At 49.2% G+C, this 20,129-nt stretch overlaps 1 protein-coding gene across 1 annotated transcript; it reads right to left on the bottom strand.

The window, feature by feature from the left end:
• Window positions 1-7,597: 7,597 nt before the first annotated feature.
• Window positions 7,598-15,227, bottom strand: KLK5 (kallikrein related peptidase 5). Its single transcript, XM_030821785.1, is given in 6 exon segments — window positions 7,598-8,085; window positions 11,326-11,459; window positions 11,545-11,772; window positions 11,775-11,800; window positions 12,665-12,923; window positions 15,155-15,227. Coding segments are annotated over 6 exon segments (876 nt in total). The 3' UTR covers window positions 7,598-7,929.
• Window positions 15,228-20,129: the final 4,902 nt, after the last annotated feature.

Here is a 20,129-nt window from a genome sequence, read left to right on the forward strand (position 1 = left end):
GGAAAAGAAAGTCGAGGCTGCCCAGGAAAATCTGCACGATGTCTTAGCTCACCTTTCAGTTTCTAGAAGCATCATTTCCCATGCCATCCTCTCTATATCGGCATATAGAAAACCAATTGCGGTAGCCCAGACACCCAAGATTGTATTCTGCCTGTTCCAAGCCCAGATGTAGGAGGTCCATGCATGGAGTTCTTAAGGAAATTATCAGATATGTGAGCTACTTTTTGTAGTCCCATCTTTATCCTGCGGCTGTTATTCTCATCGTGCAAGGTGGCTGGTCCACCTCCAGGCACCCATATTCCAGGTGAGAAGAGGTGGAAGGTCCAAAGCTCCAAGCATTACTCTCTCTCTCCTATTATTTATTTATTTATTTATTTATTTATTTATTTATTTATTTATATTTTTAAGACAGAGTCTCGCTCTGTCACCCAGGCTGTAGTGCAGTGGCGCGATCTCGGCTCACTGCAACCTCCGCCTTCCGGGTTCAAGCAACTCTCCTGCCTCAGCCTCCCGAGTAGCTGGGATTACAGGTGCCTGCCACTGTGCCCAGCTAATTTTTGTATTTTTAGTAGAGATGGGGTTTCATCATGTTGGCCAGGATGGTCTTGAACTCCTGACCTCGTGATCCACCCGCCTCGGCCTCCCAAAGTGCTGGGATTATAGGTGTGAGCCACCGCGCCCAGCCTACTCTCTCTCTCTTTTATCAGCAAAACAAAAACTTCCCCCAGAAACTCCAGCTTTGTCTTCTTGCTTATAACTTGATGACATGGCCACCCGGATGTATCCAGGTCATGTGCCTATCTGAGCAATACTCGGGCTCGCCAGTAATGCAGTGGGAAGAATGATAAGTACATCTCAGTTGCACCCAGCTTGCCCCGTGCCAAGTCAGACAAGTCACAAAACACCAACCTCTGCCTCTTAGTCCACACACATCTCCCCTCTGTTCGCCCGTTTGCCCTTGAGCCTGAACTTGATGGGAAAATGCATCCAGGCTCTGCCATTAGCAACAATCAGCGTGGGGATAGCGCTTGCATCTTTGGTGGGCAGAGAACCAAGCACACTGTTTCTCCTAAACTCTTGGTTTATTTTTCTTGAGACAGGGTCTGGCTATGTTGCCCAGGCTGGTCTCGAGCTCCTGGGCTCAAGCAATCCTCCTGCCTCAGGCTCTGAAGTAGTTGGGATTACAGGTGTGAGCCACCATGCCCGGCCTCTCTTCTTTTCATCGCAGTTGTAGCAATTGTCCCACAAGCGTATTACCTTTACAACTGTTAAAGAAACTAGAAACTACCCAAATGTCTCCTCATAGTAAAAAAATGGATCAATAAATCGGAGTACATTTACACAATGGTATACTGCTCAATGATGAGAATAAAACATTTACAACCATAAAGAAAAACCTGGGTGAACCACACAATATATAATACTGAGAAAAAAAAGCCCAACACAAAATAATATAAGTCACTTTTTTTTTTGACGAAGTCTCACTCTGTCGCCAGGCTGGAGAGCAGTGGCGTGATCTCAGCTCACTGCAACCTCTGCCTCCCAGGTTCAAGCGATTCTCCTGCCTCAGCCTCCCAAGTAGCTGGGATTACAGGTGCACACCACCACGCCTGGCTAATTTTTGTATTTTTAGTAGAGATGGAGTTTCACCATGCTGGCCAGGATGGTCTCGATCTCTTGACCTCGTGATCCACTCGCCTCGGCTTCCCAAATGATTTTTTATTTATATAAACTTATTATACTTCTATATGTCTATGTAAATAAATTTATATTTATATGTTGTTCATAAATAGGCAAAATTGATTTATGGTGATAGAAGTCACAAAAGTTGCCACACTTGGGGAGAAGCCATGAAAGTCGCTACCCTTGCAGGCGAGGGAGTTAGGTAGTAGTGGAAGCGGCTACACTTGGCAGGGGAGGTAGTGACTGTAAGGAGGACCCCGCTGGTTTTTCTGAGGAGCTGCTTATGTTTCGTGGCTCCGTCTGAATGCTGGTTACAAGGGTGTGTTCTGTTCTGTGAAAATTCGCTGGCATTTATGATACTTCTGTGCATGTTTCTTTCTTTTTTTTCTTTTCTTTTTTTTTTCTTGAGACAGTCTCATTCTGTCGTCCAGGCTGGAGTGCAATGGCACAATCTTGGCTCACTGCAACCTCCGCCTCCTGGGTTCAAGTGATTCTCTTGCCTCAGCCTCCCGAGTAGCTGGGATTACAGGCGCCCACCACCGAACCCGGCTAATTTTTGTATTTTTAGTAGAGACAGGGTTTCGTCACATTGGCCATGCTGGTTTCGAACCCCTGACCTCAGGTAATCTGCCCGCCTCGGCCTCCCAAAGTGCTGGGATTACAGGCGTGAGCCACCATGCCCAGCCCTGTGCATGTTTCTTTATACTCATTATCTTTCAATAAAAGTTAATTTAAAATATTGCTGCAAGGGCACCCATGGGGCAGACATCATTAGTTGTTCCTCCTCTTCTTTGATGTCAGAATCCTGATTTCTCTCAAGGAGCAGCTCAAAGGAGTGCTTTAGGGGAGGGCCTCCACTCCACCGTGAAAGAGTAATCCTGTTTGGTTCAAATCAACCATGTTAACCTCTCCATCCCACTCCCCGCCCCACCCCACCAGTCTGTGACTGGTTTAGGAAAGGACATGTGACCCAATTCTGGCCAGTAAGAATAAGACAAAATTCTGCTGGGGTGGTTTCTGGAAAAGCATCATCCTTCTCAAAGACAGACCTACTACGGGTGTTGATCTTAAGGAGGATGACCCCCCGCACCGAGGAGAACCAAGAGAAACAGAGAGAAACACAGCCTGACGCCCTGTGTCTGGGGCCGCCCTTACCTGGATTTCTTGATATGTGAAATTAAAACTTATTTACTATTGAAGACAGCATGAATCTTCTCTTACTTGTGCCTCAAAGCAGCTTAACCGGAAACATCATTTTGGAAAATGCGCTCAAGACTGCCCCTTAGCTAGGATTCTGCTCCTATCTAGATTTTTTTAAGATTAAAAAAAAAAATTGAGGCCAGGCGGCTCACGCCTGTAATCCCAGCACTTTGGGAGGCTGAGGTAGGTGGATCACCTGAGGTCAGGAGTTCGAGACCAGCGTGGCCAACATAGTGAAACCCTGTCTCTACTAAAAATACAAAAATTAGCCAGGCATGGTGGCTCACGTCTATAGTCCCAGCTACTCAGGAGGCTGAGGCATGGGAATCACTTGAACTGGGGAGGTGGAAGTTGCAGTGAGCCAAGACTATGCCACTGCACTCCAGCCTGGGTGACAGAGTAAGACTCTGTCTAAAGAAAAAACAAAAACAAGCAAACATTGAATTGCAACTGTCACCCAGTACTATCTACCCCTATTTTCACACCACACCACACACCCTGGCACCCCAGCCTTTCTGGAATGTCCCCTAAAAAGTTGTGAGGAATTGTAAATGGCTAGGCACAAAGGGGAAGATAATGGTGACAATTATGGTATCATTTTGATGTATGTGTCCTTCTCTGACAACATTGACTGTTCATCAGGCAGACACTTCTTATCTCTTCTTCCTTGCTGGTAAGGGCTGCACCCGTGACAGAGAAATGTCAGAAACTCACTTTCTCAGCTTCTCTTAAAGCTAGAGTGTCAGCATTGGGACCTTCTCCAATGAGTGGTCATTGAGACCCAAGAACAGATCCAGGGGTGTGGGGGGACTCTGGAAAAGACTTTCTTTCCTAATGAAGACAGCTCTGCCAACAGAGTCTCTCCTTCCTGCTTTTTGTCTTGGTGCATGAGGATGTGATGTCTGGAGCTGTGGCAGCCATTTTACAGCCATGAGATTACAAGCCTAAAGGAGAAAGCTGACATATTTTCTTCTTCCTGCTAGAACCATAAGTTTAAGGAAGGCAGGAGTTTGGTGTCTGTTTTATTAATCAGTCTATCCCAAGTGTCTGTAATGTTAGCTGGCTCTCATAGGTGCTCATGAGTTGAATAAATGGATGAATGCAGAGGGCAGTAGAGAAGAAAGATGGGTCCCTAATGACATAATGTAGGAATCACCAAACCACAGTACTTCCCTATTTTGGGGCTTCTTATTTTGTAAAATAATACACGTCCTTATTGCTTAATCCACTTTGAGTTGGGCATTTTGTTACTGATAAAATTTTCTAGTGTAATTCCTTTTCTAGAGTGTTCAATTTCCAAAGTATTCCCTGGAGTGACTTTCTATAACCACCCCTGAGTATCTTGAGGAATCTTAGAGCTGGATTGGCGTGTGGAGATCATTACGTTTCAATCCTCCCATTTTACAGGTAGAGAAACTGAGGTTCAGAAAAAGTACAAATGACCTTTACACAGGTCACTCAGAAAGTGCTGAAGACTAAAATGTCCATCCATTGATGTGTTGTCCATTTCAGTGACCACCATGCCCCCAACCTTCTTAGGGACCCTGCCCTGCCCACTGCTATGGATGAAGGGGTGGCTGGGGGATCCATGTTGCACTCTGTGGGCCCACCTTTCAGACTGGAGACAGAGTCTGCATCTGACCCTAGGACAGCTAACCAGATTTTTTCTCTAGGGTCTATGAACTAAGAAAACCCAATAACTGGAGCCAGTTATGGGGGAGACAGGAGACGCTTCGATAGGCAACAGGCAGTCAATGTAATGAGAAAACAGAGGTGGGATGAGAAGAAAGAGACTGTGAAAGACACGTAACTAGGGGAGAAGGGCTAGAGATCCCACAGGCAGCTGCTTCTGCCCTGACATTTTCCAATTTAAATTAATGGATATTCTTTTGATAACTGATATGGCCTGGCCCTGTGTCCCCACCCAAATCTCATCTTGGATTTTAATTTGAATCATAATCCCCACATGTTGGGGGCGGGATCTCATGGGAGGTGATCAGATCATGGGGGCAGTCCCCCCATGCTATTCTCGTGATAGTAGTGAGTTCTCGCAAGATCCGCTGGTTTTATAATTCTCCCCCTTCAGTTTGCCCTTCTCCTTTCTGCCAGCCTGTGAAGAAGAACATGTTTGCTTCCCCTTCTACCATGATCGTAAGTTTTCTGAGGCCTCCCCAGCCATGCTGAACTATGAGTCAATCAAACCTCTTTCCTTTATAAATTACCCAGTCTTGGGTAGTATCTTTGCAGCAACTTGAGAACAGACTAATACAATAACCCACCTCCCGTTTCTACCCTGGCCAACAAGCAGCTCCAGTTTGTTCTCCACAAAGAGCCAGAATGATCTCCTTTGTGCATGAACCAGATCTGGCTGAAAAACCTCCAAGGACTTCCCAAATTCTCAGACAAAACAAACAAGTGTCCAGCTCTATGGGTCTTCTTTCAGCTCCTGGAGAACGTCCAGCATGCTCCCATCTCAGCACTTGGCACTTGACCTCCTCTCTGCCTGGAACATCAGTACCCCAGATGTTCATGGGACTGGCCACATTTTTTTTTTTTTTTTTTTTTGAGATGGAGTCTCCTTCCATCACCCAGGCTGGAGTGCAGTGGCACGATCTCGGCTCACTGCAACTTCCACCTCCCAGGTTCCAGTGATTCTCCTGCCTCAGCCTCCCGAGTAGCTGGGATTACAGGTGTGCAACTCCATGCCCAGCTAATTTTTGTATTTTTGGTAGAGACAGGGTTTCACCATGTTGGCCAGGCTGGTCTCAAACTCCTGACCTCAAGTAACCACCTACCTCAGCCTCCCAAAGTGCTGGGATTAGAGGCGTGAGCCACTGCGCCCTGCTCAGGGCTGGCCACTCTTTATCCTCTCAGTCTCAAATGGTACCTCCTCGGTGAGGCCTTTCGTGTTTGTTACAGTGGCTGCTGTAACAAATCACTGAGAGTCTAGTGCTTAAAACAACACAGATTTATTCTCTTGCAGTTTGGGAGGTCAGAAGTCCTAAAGATCTCACTGGGCAGAAATCAAGGTGGTCGGCAGGGCTGGTTCCTTCTGGAGGCTCTAGGGGAGGGTCCATTCCCATGTCCTCCCGGCTTCCAGAGGTTGCCCATATTCCTCGGCTCATGCCCCTTCCTTCATCTTCATTATTATTATTATTATTATTATTGTTAGAGATGGGGTCTTGCTCTGTTGCCCAGGCTAGAGTGTAGTGGTGCAATCATGGCTCACTGCAGCCCTGAACTCCTGGGCTCTAGTGATCCTCCCACCTCAGTCTCCCGAGTAGCTGGCGCTACAGGCACACACCACTACACCTGGCAAATTAAAAAAAAATTTTTTTTTTGTTTTTTAAAGATGGGATCTCCCTATGTTGCCCAGGCTGGCCTTGAACTCCTGGCCTCAAGCCATGCCCCTGCCTTGGCCTCCCAAAGTGCTGGGATTACAGGCGTGAGCCACCGTGCTCATCTTCCTTTGTCTTCAAAGCCAGCAGCATAGCATCTTCCAGTCTCCCATTCTGATCTTTCTGCCTCCCTCTTATAAGGACCCTTCTGATCATATTGGGTCCACCCAGATAATCCAGGATCATCTCCCCATCTCAAGACCCTTTATCACATCAGCAAAGCCCTCTTGCTATAGAAGGTAACATATTCACAGGCTCCAGAAATTAAGATGGCATTTCGAGGTGGGAGGGAGGCATTATGCTGCCTCCCATGCCCTCCTTGATCATCCAATGTAGAGACCCCCCAACCCACGACATTTCTTCTCTTGCCTCGTGCCCTGCTCTCATTGTGTTCATGTCACTTACATAATTACTATGGCACATACATGTTTATCTCTCTCTCTCTCTCTTTTTTTTGAGCTGGCGTGTTACTCTGTCACCAGGCTGGAGTGCAGTGGCATGATCTCTGCTCACTGTAATCTCCGCCTCCCAGGTTCAAGCAATTCTCCTGCCTCAGTCTCCTGAGTAGCTGGGATTACAGGTGCACGCCACCATGTCCAGCTAATTTTTGTATTTTTTAGTAGAGAGGGGGTTTCACCATGTTGGCCAGGATGGTCTCGATCTCCTGAACTTGTGATTCGCCCACTTCGGCCTCCCAATTCTCTCTCTCTCTTTATTGTCTGTCTTCCACTCCTGGAATGTGAGCTTTACAAGGCAGGAACTTTTTGGTCTGTTTGGCCCAATGCCTTATCCCCAGCACCTGGAACCATTTCTGGTGCAAAATAGCCACTTAGGGCCAGGTGTGGTGGCTCATGCCTGTAATCCTAGCACTTTGGGAGGCCGAGGCGGGCACATCACTTGAGGTCAGGAGTTTGAGACCAGCCTGGCCAACATGGTGAAACCCTGTTTCTACTAAAAATACAAAAACTAGCTGGGCGTGGTGGTGGACGCCTGTAATCCCAAATACTTGGGAGGCTGAGGCAGGAGAATCACTTGAACCTGGGAGGTGGAGGTTGCAGTGAGCTGAGATTGTGCCACTGCACTCCAGCGTGGTTAACAGAGTGAGACTCCATCGCAAATGATAATAATAATAATAATAATAATAATAAATAAAAATAAAAAATAGCCCCCTGGCCAATATTTATGAAGAAGGTGAAAAGTAGTCCGACTGGACCTCTGTTTCTAACAACCCAAATGACTTCATAGACAAAACACATGAGCCTGGAGACGGAGATGCGACTTGTTCACAGCCACCCTGCATGGGGAGGAGACACAGGAAGATTCCACTTCTCAGTTTATTTCTGGGACTAAATTTGGGTCAGAGCTGCAGAGAAGGGATGGGCCCTGAGCTTGAGGATGAAAGTGCCCCAGGGAGATTGAGATGCAACCCCCGCCCTGGACAGTTTTCGAAATTGTTCCCAGGGTTCAACTAGAGAGACAGGGTCAGCCCATTGTGGGGGAAGTGGACCCTGAGTCCAGGAGACATGGGGTCAGGGGCTGGAGAGATGAACATTCTCAACATCTCTGGGAAGGAATGAGGGTCTGAAAGGAGTGTCAGGGCTGTCCTTGCAGCAGGTGGGGATGCCGGTGTGCTGAGTCCTGAGATGACTCAGGAGTTGGCCTGGATGGTTTCCTGGATCCACTTGGTGAACTTGCAGAGGTTGGTGTAGACACCCGGTCTGTTGGGCTGGGCACAAGGGTAATCTCCCCAGGACACGAGTCCCTGCAGGGAGCCATTGCAGACCACAGGCCCCCCAGAATCACCCTGCGGGAGAGAAAGGGAGGCACGAGAGAGGCAGAGACGCCCAGGATGGAGAAGGAGATGGAGACAGACACACAGATGGAAATGACAGAGATGAAGAAATGCAGAAAAAGACAGAGATGGAGACGCAGGCAAAAAGAGAGAGAGGGAGAATGTTATTAATATTTCACTCCAAATCCAACTTTTTTTTTGAGATGGAGTCTTACTCTGTCTCCCAGGTTGGAGTGCAGTGGCCTGACCTCAGCTCACTGCAGCCTCCATCTCCCGGGTTCAAGCAATTCTCCTGCCTCAGCCTCCCAAGTAGCTGCGACTACAGGTGTCCATCACCACACCCGGCTAATTTTTTGTATTTTTTTTTGGTAGAGACGGGGTTTCACCATGTTGGCCAGGCTGGTCTCGAACTCCTGGCCTCAAGTGATTCACCCACCTCAGCCTCCAAAGTGTTGGGATTACAGGCGTGAGCTACCACGCCCGGCCTCCAAGTTCAACCTTTAGACCCCATTTGTCACTCTCCACTCCATCTTCCTCTTCCAGATTCCTGTGGTCCACACAACATTCCTCTTCACATCTTGAATCTTTGTCTCCACTTTCTGTTCCAGCCTGTCTCCCTCATCATGTATTTCTCCGCCTCCCTTTCTCTCTCACTCTCCCCTCCAGCCTGTGCAGGCCTTATTTCTCTTACTGGACACACACCTTCCTTCCTCATTCTCCACCAACCCATCCTTATACCTCCTTTCTGCAAAAATACAGTTCTCAGCCCCTGGATGAGGGCTTCTTGATCTGGGCTTTGTGGGCATCTGAAGCTAGATAATGGTTTGTTGTGGAGGCCTGCCCTATGCATCATAGCACGTTGAGCAGCACCCTTGGCCTCTACCCACTAGATGCCAGTAATGCCCCTTCACACAGTTGTGACAACCAAAAATGTCTCCTGGTATTGCCAATGTCTCCTAGGGGCAGAAGCACTCCTAGTAGAAATCCATTTGCTTGGACTAATTTGTATTTCCTGTCCTCAATTCCCCAAACCTCCCTATAATTACCCTCCTATAATAATACTCACTGCTCTTCAACAGTCTTTTTTTTCCCTCTTTGCCTTCCTTCCTTCCTTCTTCCTTCCTCTCTTTCTTTTTCTTTTTTCTTTCTTTCTTTTTCTTTCTTCTTTCTTTCTTTTTCTTTCTTTCTTCTTTCTCTTTCCTTTCTCTCTCCTTCCTTCCTTCCTTTCTTCCTTCCTTCCTTCCTTCTTCCCTTCCTCCCTTCCTCTCTTCTTCTCTTTCTTTCTTTTTCTTTCTGACACAAAGATCTTGCTTTGTCACCCAGGCTGCTGTCTGGAGTGCAGTGGTGCAGTCATGGCTTACTGCAGCCTCAAACGTTTGGGCTCAAGCAATTCTCCCACCTCAGCCTCCCAAGTAGCTGGAGCTACAGGTACAAGCCACCACACCCGGCTAATATTTTTTTTTAATTTACTACATATTTATCTATCTCTTTATTGCCTGTCTTCCACTTGGGGAACATGAGGTCCATGCGGCAGGAAGTTTTTGGTCTGTTTTGCCCGATGCCATAACCACAGCACCTGGAACCATTCCTGGTAGATAGCCACTCAGCTAATATTTATGAAGAAAATGAAAAGTAGCTCAAGTGGACCTCTGTTTGAGGTAGAGAGAAATATCTATCTCCCAGCTGGGCACGGTGGCTCACACCTGTAATCCCAGCAATTTAGGAGGCCAAGGCAGGCAGATCACTTGAGGTCAGGAGTTCAAGACCAGCCTGGCCAACATGGTGAAACCCCGTCTCTACAGAAAAAAAAAAAAAAAACGGGCATGGTGGTGGGTGCCTGTTATCCCAGCTACTTGGGAGGCTGAGGTGGAAGAAATGCTTGAACCCAGGAGGCGCACGCTGCAGTGAGCTGAGATGGTGCCACTGCACTCCAGCCTGGGTGACAGAGCGAGATGCCATCTCAAGAAAAAAAAAAAAAGAAAAGAAAAGAAATAAATATGTATATATACTACAATAATGATGTAAGTGGTATGAATAAAATCTACTAAAATAAAAACAATTAGTATTTTTTTTTTTTTTTTAGTTTTAGTTGCCCAGGCTGGTCTTGAACTCCTGAGCTCAAGTGACCTTCCCACTTCAGTCTCCCAGAGCGCTGGGATTACAGGCATGTGCCATTGCACCTGGCTTCATTTCTTACTTACATGCATGCAAAATATGAATTACAGAGTCCTGGTATCAATTATTAGGAAAGCCAAGACTTGCCTTTTTCCCAGTAGCAGACACTGTTTCAAGGCAAAGAAACTTAGCTGCCTGGACCTCTAAATTTCAACTTTCTTGTGGTTTAATTTCTCTCATTATTTTTTAAATTTAACATCTCTGCAGAGTTTCTTTTGAGAGGCTGTTAGTTAACTGCTCTGAGCCTTGGCTCCTTGTCTGTAAAATATGGCCAATAATAACAGGTAAATGAGTTAATGAGTTGAGGCATGCAAATCACTTAAAACAGTGTCCAGCAATTAGCCAGATGCTATTATTTTTATACTATTAGTATTGTTGTAGTTGTTATTATTTCTTGCTTGTAGCTTTTAGTGGCCACACCCAGACCACACACCGGTATGAAAAAACAAACAAACAAAAAAACACCTTGAGGTCTGGAAAAACAAGATACTAACTTTGCCTACAGAAAGGCTGAATGGTTTTAAATGCCACCACTTGAATGAGATGTGCTTTCTTTTTTTTTTTTTTTTTTTTTTTCAGACGGAGTCTCACTCTGTCGCCCAGGCTGGAGTGCAGTGGTGCGATCTCGGCTCACTGCAAGCTCTGCCTCCCGGGTTCACGCCATTCTCCTGCCTCAGCCTCTCCGAGTAGCTGGGACTACAGGCACCCACCACCATGCCCGGCTAATTTTTTGTATTTTTAGTAGAGATGGGGTTTCGCCGTGTTAGCCAGAATGGTCTCCATCTCCTGACCTAGCGATCCACCTGCCTCGGCCTCCCAAAGTGCTGGGATTACAGGCGTGAGTCACCGCGCCTGGCATTTCTTACTTGTTTTAATGTGACTACTAGAAAATTGGAAATGACATAAGCAGCTCAGCATCATTCCTACGAAACACCACTACTCTCGGGTACGAGCTCTGTGAGAACAGGGGTCCTGACAGTCTTGGCGAGTGCTGGATCCTCAGAAGTTGGCAACGCTCCATGTTATCGAGTTGGCACTCAGTGTGTATCTGCTGAATAAAGAGAGAGGTGTCCTCACCTGGCAGGAGTCTCTACCTGCTTTGTCACCGGCACAGAACATGGTGTCATCTATCTGTCTCGGGTAGGCATCCTCGCACCTTTTCTGACTTAGCACGCTGATATTCAAGCACTGGAGCACCTTAGGGAAGTGCACTGTCAAACAGGAACACAGTGAGAGGTGGAGAAAGATGGAAGGCGGCAGAGACGGGTCGGTATCAAGAAGAACCTGGACACTCACCTTGGGGGCTCTTGGTTGTCCCCCAGCCAGATACCAAGCACTTTGTCCCAGCAGAGGGACAATGAGAGGAGACGTTGATGGGTCTGACATCTTTAGTGGAACGAATTCTTCTGTTCAGTTTGATGAGCATGAGGTCATTAGAGTGGCCAGGGTGCGAGTAGCCAGGGTGGGGGATGGATTTGATTCCCTGGAACATCTGCTGCCCAGATTCATAAACTGGTGACAGGGATAGTGGCCGAGACGGACTCTGAAAACTCTGAGGAAGATGAGGCAGGTCACCACCAACCCTGATCTCTATCTCCACGTCCAACACCAATCCCAACCCCACACCCAGCCCCAGCCCCACCCCCATCCCCACCCCCAGTCCCCAAACCATCCTCAGCTCCGTCTTGGTCTCCAATCCCATGCCTGTCCCCATCCCAATCACAATTCCAAACCCATCCCATTCCCAACCCTAATTCTTTCCCTACCCAGAAGCCATCACCATATGCATTCTCGAGCCCAAATCCAACCATCTCCAACCCCACCCGAAACTCCAATCCCCATCCTTAATTCTATATCTGTTCCCAATCCCGACCCTATCTCCATGCCATCTTCATTTCCACCCCAGCCCGATTTTCACCCACCCCCAATTCTAAAGCCAATCCCAATTCCACCTCCAACCCAAACCATGCAACAAATATACGCTCCTAACCCCAAATCCAACCCATCCTTAGCTCCTTCCCATTCCCTATCACAACACTCTCCCCTCTCCAACCTCATCCTCCCACCTCGCTCCCCCGCAAAACTCCATCCTTAGTCCTATCCCCAACTCGACCTCCTCCTGTTCCCACATCCCCAACCCGCCCCCGCCAGCCCTCACTTCCATGCCCCGCAACCCCACTTCCCCGTCCCCACCAGCCCTCACCTCCATGCCCCCCAACCCCACTTCCCCGTCCCCACCAGCCCTCACCTCCGTGCCCCCCACCCCCCCCCCCCCCCCCCCCCCCCCCCCCCCCCCCCCCCCCCCCCCCCCCCCCCCCCCCCCCCCCCCCCCCCCCCCCCCCCCCCCCCCCCCCCCCCCCCCCCCCCCCCCCACTTCCCCGTCCTCACCAACCCTCCTCTTGGAACTCTCACTCACTTCTTCCTGCAGTGGGCGGCCGTGAGCAGCCACTGTGGATGCACCAGCACCGCCCCGCAGTAGAGCTGGTTGGGTCTTAGCAACAGCGCAGCCTGCCACGGCTGGGTGTGCTTATCGCAGTCGGACCCATTGATGATGCGGCTGCTGCTGTCATCCGACCCGGCGTCTTCTCCGGCTCCAGCTCCCAGGTCCTGGTTGCTCCCAAAGGGAACGGTGTTAGAGGGGTGGTCACAGGAAACATCGTTGGCGAGAACACGCTCTGGGAACGGAAAATGGGTTGGGCGGGACTCAGAGGCGGGGCTTGGGCTGTGGGTGGGTCTCAGACTCAAGAGGCCGGACCAGCTAGAGGGTGGGTGTCTGACCTGCTGAGGGGGCGGGGCCTGGAGAATAAGAGTGGCACCGCTCAAGACCAGGCTTAAGCTCAAGGACAGAACCCAGGCTCAGGTAGGGTTACTGGACTCTAACTGGACCTCACTGGAATTGGCTAGAACTAAATGGGAGGGTAAAATTGGGTACAGGATTCCTGGACAAGCTCAGGGGTACAGCCAAAGCTGTGGGGACTGGAGCCTGGGGATGGGAGGGAGACCAGGGCTTTAGGGATGGAACTGGTCTCAAGAAGTGGGGTCAGGCCTCAGTGAGTGGGGTCAGGGCTGGAGGCAGGAAGGGGTTTGGAACTGACTTGGTTAGGGCCAAGGCCAGGGTTACATGTTAGAGTCTCCTATAAAGAGCTCTGACTTTGGGCTGGGCACAGTGGCTCACGCCTGTTAACCCCAGCACTCTGGGAGGCCGAGGTGGGCGGATCACCTGAGGTTGGGAGTCGAGACCAGCCTGGCCAACAAGGTGAAACCCCATCTCTACTAAAAACACAAAAATTAGCCTGAGGCGGGGTCGACTAGAGTCTGGCCTAGGGGGCAGTGGCTGGATGTGAGGAAAGGAGATGGGGGTCAGAGGTCCACAATGGGGCGGAGCTAGGGGTTCCGAAGGTAGGACCAGGAAAGAAGGGCTCAGCTTAGGGGGCCACGTGGAGGGGAAGAGCAGGCCTAGGTTTCTGAATTCTCAGATGAAAACATGCCTTCTCAATCCTGTCAATCCCCTCCTCTCACACACAGACCTACAGACTACATACATGCCCCACTCCATCATCAGTCCTCCCGTGCCCATTCACTGATTCTTACCCTTTTATTTTTTTCGAGAGGAAGTTTCGCTCTTGTTGCCCAGGCTGGAGTGCAATGGCATGATCTCGGCTCACCGCAACCTCCACCTCCCGGGTTCAAGCGATTTTCCTGCCCCGGTCTCCTGAGTAGCTGGGATTACAGGCACGTGCCACCACACCGGCTAATTTTTTGTATTTTTAATAGAGACGGGGTTTCTCCATGTTGGTCAGGCTGGCCTCGATCTACCGACCTCAGGTGATACGCCCATCTCGGCCTCCCAAAGGGCTGGGATTACAGGCGTGAGCCACCGCGCCCGGCCTGGTTCTTACCCTCGCTGATGGCCCTGGCACCACCATCATTCAAGAACTCACCCCAAGAACCACGCACACAACAGCAGTAACAGCCAAGCACGCACGCAGTTCTGTAGACAGGCACGCATTGCCTCCACAGGCGCAGCCAACAGTACAGCTCTGTCTCCGGGTACACATGCTCACTAGGTACACACGCTCCTGGGCAGCCTTGCGGGATCGCACACCCTCATCCACAGTGTCTCAGTGCCACGCACAGATGCCGTGTGTGCACAGATGTTCAGACTGCCACATACTCTTCTGCACACAGGCACACACTGCAAGTCAGTCACCTAGCACCCATCTCCCAGAGACAGCCACCCCTGCACCTTCTATCCCTCCAGGCAGAGACAGAAACTCCAGACACACAGCTGCAGCATCACACATACAGTAGCATTTACACGGCCTCACACAGACACACACAGTCACATATAGTCACCCCTACATAGAGCTTCAGGTAGTCACACGGTCACAAATATAGGCATCCATAATGTCACACTCAGCCACAATCACATAATCACCTGCAAGCACACAGTGACACCTTTCCACGGTGATGACCACTTTTATTGCACACAATCCCGGGATCTCAGGGACAGGAACTGCAGATACCTGCAGTCACATACAATGCCAAGTCACCACACACAGCCAAACAGTCCCAGTGCTACATGCATTGACCCACATAGCTGTGGAGCCACACGCAATCTTAAATGCACACACAATCACAAAAGCACACATACAGCCGCAAAGGGTCAGTGCCACCTGCTGCACAGTCACTTGATATGGGAAAAGGCATCCCCCTCCCCGACACACACCGTGGCAGTCACAGGGCCACATACGATCTCACAACCACAAATACAGACATTGACTCACATTCACCCGGTCCGGGAGTCATGCCCAGGCTCACACAGTTCCCCAGGGGACAGGCACTCTAGTGCTGCAGAGACAGTCCTCCCAATCCCACACCCCTCCCACCCCGGAGTTCTGGTTACCTGTGACCCCCAGAAGCAAGGCTGTGATCAGAGCACAGAGCACCCACATCCAGGGGGGTCTTGCTGTAGCCATGGCTGCTGCACCTGGATGGGGGATGTCAGAGGGTTGGGAGGCCCAGGCGATCCGGGGAGCCCTTAACCCACTTCCCCTTCCTCCCCTACCTTATTTCCCCAGGTAGAGAGGAACCACAAGGACGGGCCACCATCAGCACTGTGCTGATACCCAGGCACTATGGAATTCAGAAGATAGGAGTCTAGCAGCCTCCAGACAGGGCAAGGAGGGGACAGAGAAAGATGTGGGTGCAGGACGCACAGACGCCTCTCCTTCCCTGCCTGCTGAGCCACCCTCCCCAGGTCTCACCTGCCCTGTCCCCCAGGTAGGGGGTGGGGGATTTGCTCCCAGCTCAGCCGAGGACTTCTCAGGCCTGTGTCTTCCTGGCCACCGCCTCCTCCTGGGCTCTGGGCACCGGGCCTGAGTTATAACCACCCACTGCTCCCTGGGGCGCATTCCCGGGCAATGAGGCGCCTATCGGGCCTTAGCAATAGCTCCTCCTGCTCCCCCCATCTCCACCCCCAGAGCACCCCCCACCCAGTCCCGAATGTCACTCCCTACCTCCCTGGCCTGGAGAATGGGGAGGGGTCTCCGGAAGCCAGGCCAGCCCCTTCCTTGCCTCCCCCAGCCTGAAGGATCTGGCTTCTCACCAACTCTGGGTCACTATTCTTGGCACCTGGATTGCTTGCTTTCTTCTCTGCATTTTGCTCATTCCACCACTGTCTGTTCCCCCTTGATACTCCTCTTTCCATCTTTGTCTCTGGTTTTTTTCAGTCTTCTTCCATCTCTCTGTGGTTCTCCTTCAACTATCTTTCTGAGTCTCTCTCAATATCTCGTGTCTCTCTGTATCCACCCCTCTGTCTTTCTCTGCCTCCCTCTTGCCTGTCTGTCTCTCTGTCTCTCTCTCTGTGTCTTTTTCTGTCTGTGTCTTCTGTCTCTCTCTCTCTCTCTCTCTCTCCTCCTGTCTGTCTTAGGAGCCTTGTTTTTTTCTCCTTGGGCCACAAGTGTTTCTGTCTCCCTGTTCCTCTCTGTCTTTCTATGCCTCTGTGATTCTTTCTTTTTTAAAGGTTCTGAATGATTTGTCAAATATACCTTAAAGTTCTCAGCCCATTTATTTTCCTTTATTTCACTTCTGCTCTATTTGTTGACAGCATTTTTTTAGGTATAACTAAGGTACAACAAACTGCTTGTTTGTTTATTTATTTATTTGAGACAGAGTCTTGCTCTGTTGCCCAGGCTGGAGGGCAGTGATGTGATCTCGGCCCACTGCAACCTCCACCTCCAGGGTTCAAGTGACTGTCGTGCCTCAGCCTCCAGAGTAGCTAGGATTACAGGTGTGCCCCACGACGCCCGGCTGATTTTTTTTTTTTTTTTTTTTTTTTTGGAAGAGACAGGGTTTCACCATGTTGGCCAGGCTGGTCTTGAACTCCTGGCCTCAAGTGATTCACCTGCCTCTGCCTCCCAAGGTGCTGGAATTATAAGCATGAGCCTCCGTGCCTGGCCCAAACTGCATATTTAAAGGGTAGAGTCTGATGGCTTTAGGTACTTGTCACATCATCACCATAATCAAGAGGATGATCATAGACACCACCCTGAAAACTGTGCTTCTGCCCCTTTGCAGGTACTTGGGACTGTCTGTTAATCTCTCTTTCTTTACACCTCTGTGTCTCCCTTTGTGTCTTTCTCATCTTCTCTTTTCTCTCTGACTCTGTGTGTCCCTGTGTCCCAGGCTCTCTGTGTGTTCTCTCTGTATTATTATTATTCTCTTTCTCTCTCTCTTCCCCACCCCTTCCTCCTTCCCTGTCTTTCTGCCTCCCTCTCCCTGCGTTTTGGGCAGGGGAGACTCAAGCCGCTTTGGAGGAGGAGACCTCAATTCCTTCTCTTGCCTTCACTCTGGGCCCAGGCCATGGAGCACAAAGAGGCAGGGACCCGGTCTGGGAATCCGCAGGTGCCGTGGCCCGGCTGGTGTGGCCAGGCATGGGTGAGAGAGTCGGGCAGGGCTACTTGTTGACGGGAAAACAGATCAAGAGGCCGGGAAAGGGGCAGACGGCTTGGGAAATGGGCATTGGGTGGGGAACCCGAAAGGTGGCTTCTCCCTCCCCACTCCTGAGCAATCTGAGGCCACCTCTCCTGACCTCGTCTCTACGCCAGCTTTTCTTTCCATCTGCTGCCAGCTCCTTGCATCTGTCTTCCTGTCTCCTTGTCTCTGTCCTCACTAGGAAGTAAGAGCTAATGAAACATTCATCTGTGATGTGCCAGACACAGGTGTCCGTGAACAAAATGACAAAGACGCCTGAAGACGCTGCCTTCTTCGAGCCCTCATTCCTTGAGGGCAAAAAAACAACTGAGCTGTGTTGCTCACATCTATAATTCTTTTAAGGGGAGATTGTAGAGCACTCAAGGCTGGTTTTACTGCACAGGAAAAAAAACAAAAACCCAAAATAACAAAAACCTATTCTGAGGTTTATTTTGATTATGAGAATTAATATTTCATTCATTAAAGTGACAAAACCGTGGCCAGGCGCAGTGCCTCACCCCTGTAATCCCAGCACTTTGGGAGGCCAAGCTGGGCAGATCACCTGAGGTCAGGAGTTCGAGACCAGCCTGGCCAACATGGTGAAACCCTGTCTCTACTAAAAATACAAAAATTAGCCAGGCGTGGTGGCGGATGCCTGTAATCCCAGCTACTCAGGAGGCTGAGGCAGGAGAATCACTTGAACTTGGGAGATGGAGGTTGGAGTGAGCTGAGATCACGCCACTGCACTCCAGCCTGGGTGACAAGAGCGAAACTCCATCTCAAAATAAATAAATAAATAAATAAATAAATAAATAAATAAATAAATAAAGTGACAAAACCAGCGACCTACTTCTTCCTTAGTCTTGTAAGTTGTTTGCAACCCATTTTGGTCTAGATAAATCTTTTTTTTCTTTGTTTCTTTTACACACCAGTTGCTTTTATTTTTATTTATTTTTATTTTTTTTGAGATGGAGTCTCACTCTGTCACCCAGGCTGGAGTGCAGTGGTGCGATCTCGGCTCACAGCAACCTCCGCCTCCTGGGTTCAAACGATTCTCCTGTCTCAGCCTCCCTCCCGCGTAGCTGGGACTACAGGAAGCACACCGGCTAATTATATTTTCGTATTTTTAGTAGAGACAGGGTTTCACCGTGTTAGCCAGGATGGTCTCCATCTCCTGACCTGGTGATCCGCTCGCCTCAGCCTCCCAAAGCGCTAGGATTACAGGTGTGAGCCACCGCGCCCGGCCTATGGCGTCCTCATAATAATGCTTGGTCCTATTCACAAACTAAGTTAATTAAACACCTTCAGACATTTTAAACTACATTTCTAAAACCAACACATTCAATCTCTTCTGGAAGTCCCTTGATTTTTAGGCACCACTTCCAAAGCATTGAAGTGAGTTTGTACATCTGAGTGTATTACACTCATAAATATGACCCATGTTGCATTCTTTCAGATATCCCAATGCTGGATATTAACTTGGTGTTAACTCCATCTTAAAAAATCACAGCTCAATTATTACACATTTAAAGCTGAAGTCACAAGGCTTTCCCTATAACAGGTGAAATTCTCTTAGACACACAAGCTCCTAAAATACCAAAAGTATAGAGATTCTGCTTCAAAAAAATAAAATTCATAAGAAGGGTTGGATGTCTAAACATTTTAATGCTCAATTCCAAAACATCTCAGAATTATAAGAAGACTTCAGTACGGAAGAGTGGTTAGGAGCCCAAACTGTGGCACCAGCCCCTAGCATTTAAATTCTGGTGCAGCCACCTACTAGCTGTGAGACTTTGCTGACACCATGGACCCCCTCTGTGCCTTGGTTTCCGTGTCTGTAAAATAGGAACAATAATGGTATCCACCTCACAGGCTGGCCATGAGGATCAAATGAGTTAATATATGTAAGGCACTTAGAATAGTACCTGGCAAGTGCTAATAAGTATATTTTAAATTATTATTATTATTGTTGCCATGACTATCATTATTCTTATTATCCATTCAGAAAGTCAGTTTCTTTCTGAATGGCTCACGCCTGCCATCCCAACATTTTGGGAGTCTGAGATGCATGGATCACTTGAGGTCGGGAGTTTGAGACCAGCCTGGTCAACATGGTGAAACCCTGTCTCTACTAAAAAAAAAATAATAATAATAATTAACTGGGTGTGCTGGTACACAGCTGTAATCCCAGCTACTCGGGAGGTTGAGGCAGGAGAATTGCTTGAGCCCGGGAGGCAGAGGTTGCAGTGAGCCAAGATCGTGCCATTGCACTCCACCCTGGGCGACAGAGTGAGACTCTGAGACTCCGTCTCAAAAAGAAAAAAAGAAAGCCAATTTTCTCTCGATTAACTGCAGCTGATTTTGGTCTGGACCGTCACTGGCTGGGTTCCTCTTGGTGACCCTGGTGAATTTCACGGCTTTTCTGGAGAAGGTTGCTCAGCGGGGGCCCAGGTCATTCACATGACTTCATAATTCCATCAACTCACAAAGTCAGCCACTTCCTTCCATCACATCCCCATGATAGAATGTTGCATTTCTTTGATTCTTAAGACAAAGATCATAGGGTCTTTCTAAAGCCCAGATCTGACCACATCCTTCCTTTTCTCCAGGCCCTCGGGATCAGGTCCAACTTCTGCCTGGCGCTCAGTGGCAACATCTTCCGCTGACCTACATTTCCAGCCACGTCATTCATTTCTCCCACCTCAAACCCCAGCCTCCACCATCCAGGACGACTCACAGGTGTCCTCACACCCCCAGGATTTTCTACATGTTGTTCCTTCTGTGAGAATGCCACCCACCCGAACTTCTCCAAAGGGTGAACTCATATCCAGCCTTCCTTTCCAACCCTCCCAGGCCCAGCCCCACCTCAATCCTCATCTTGTCTCCCTGCACCATCACCTCAACCT

The sequence above is a fragment of the Nomascus leucogenys genome, chromosome 10, assembly GCF_006542625.1.
Source record: "Nomascus leucogenys isolate Asia chromosome 10, Asia_NLE_v1, whole genome shotgun sequence".
Classification (NCBI taxonomy): domain Eukaryota; kingdom Metazoa; phylum Chordata; class Mammalia; order Primates; family Hylobatidae; genus Nomascus; species Nomascus leucogenys.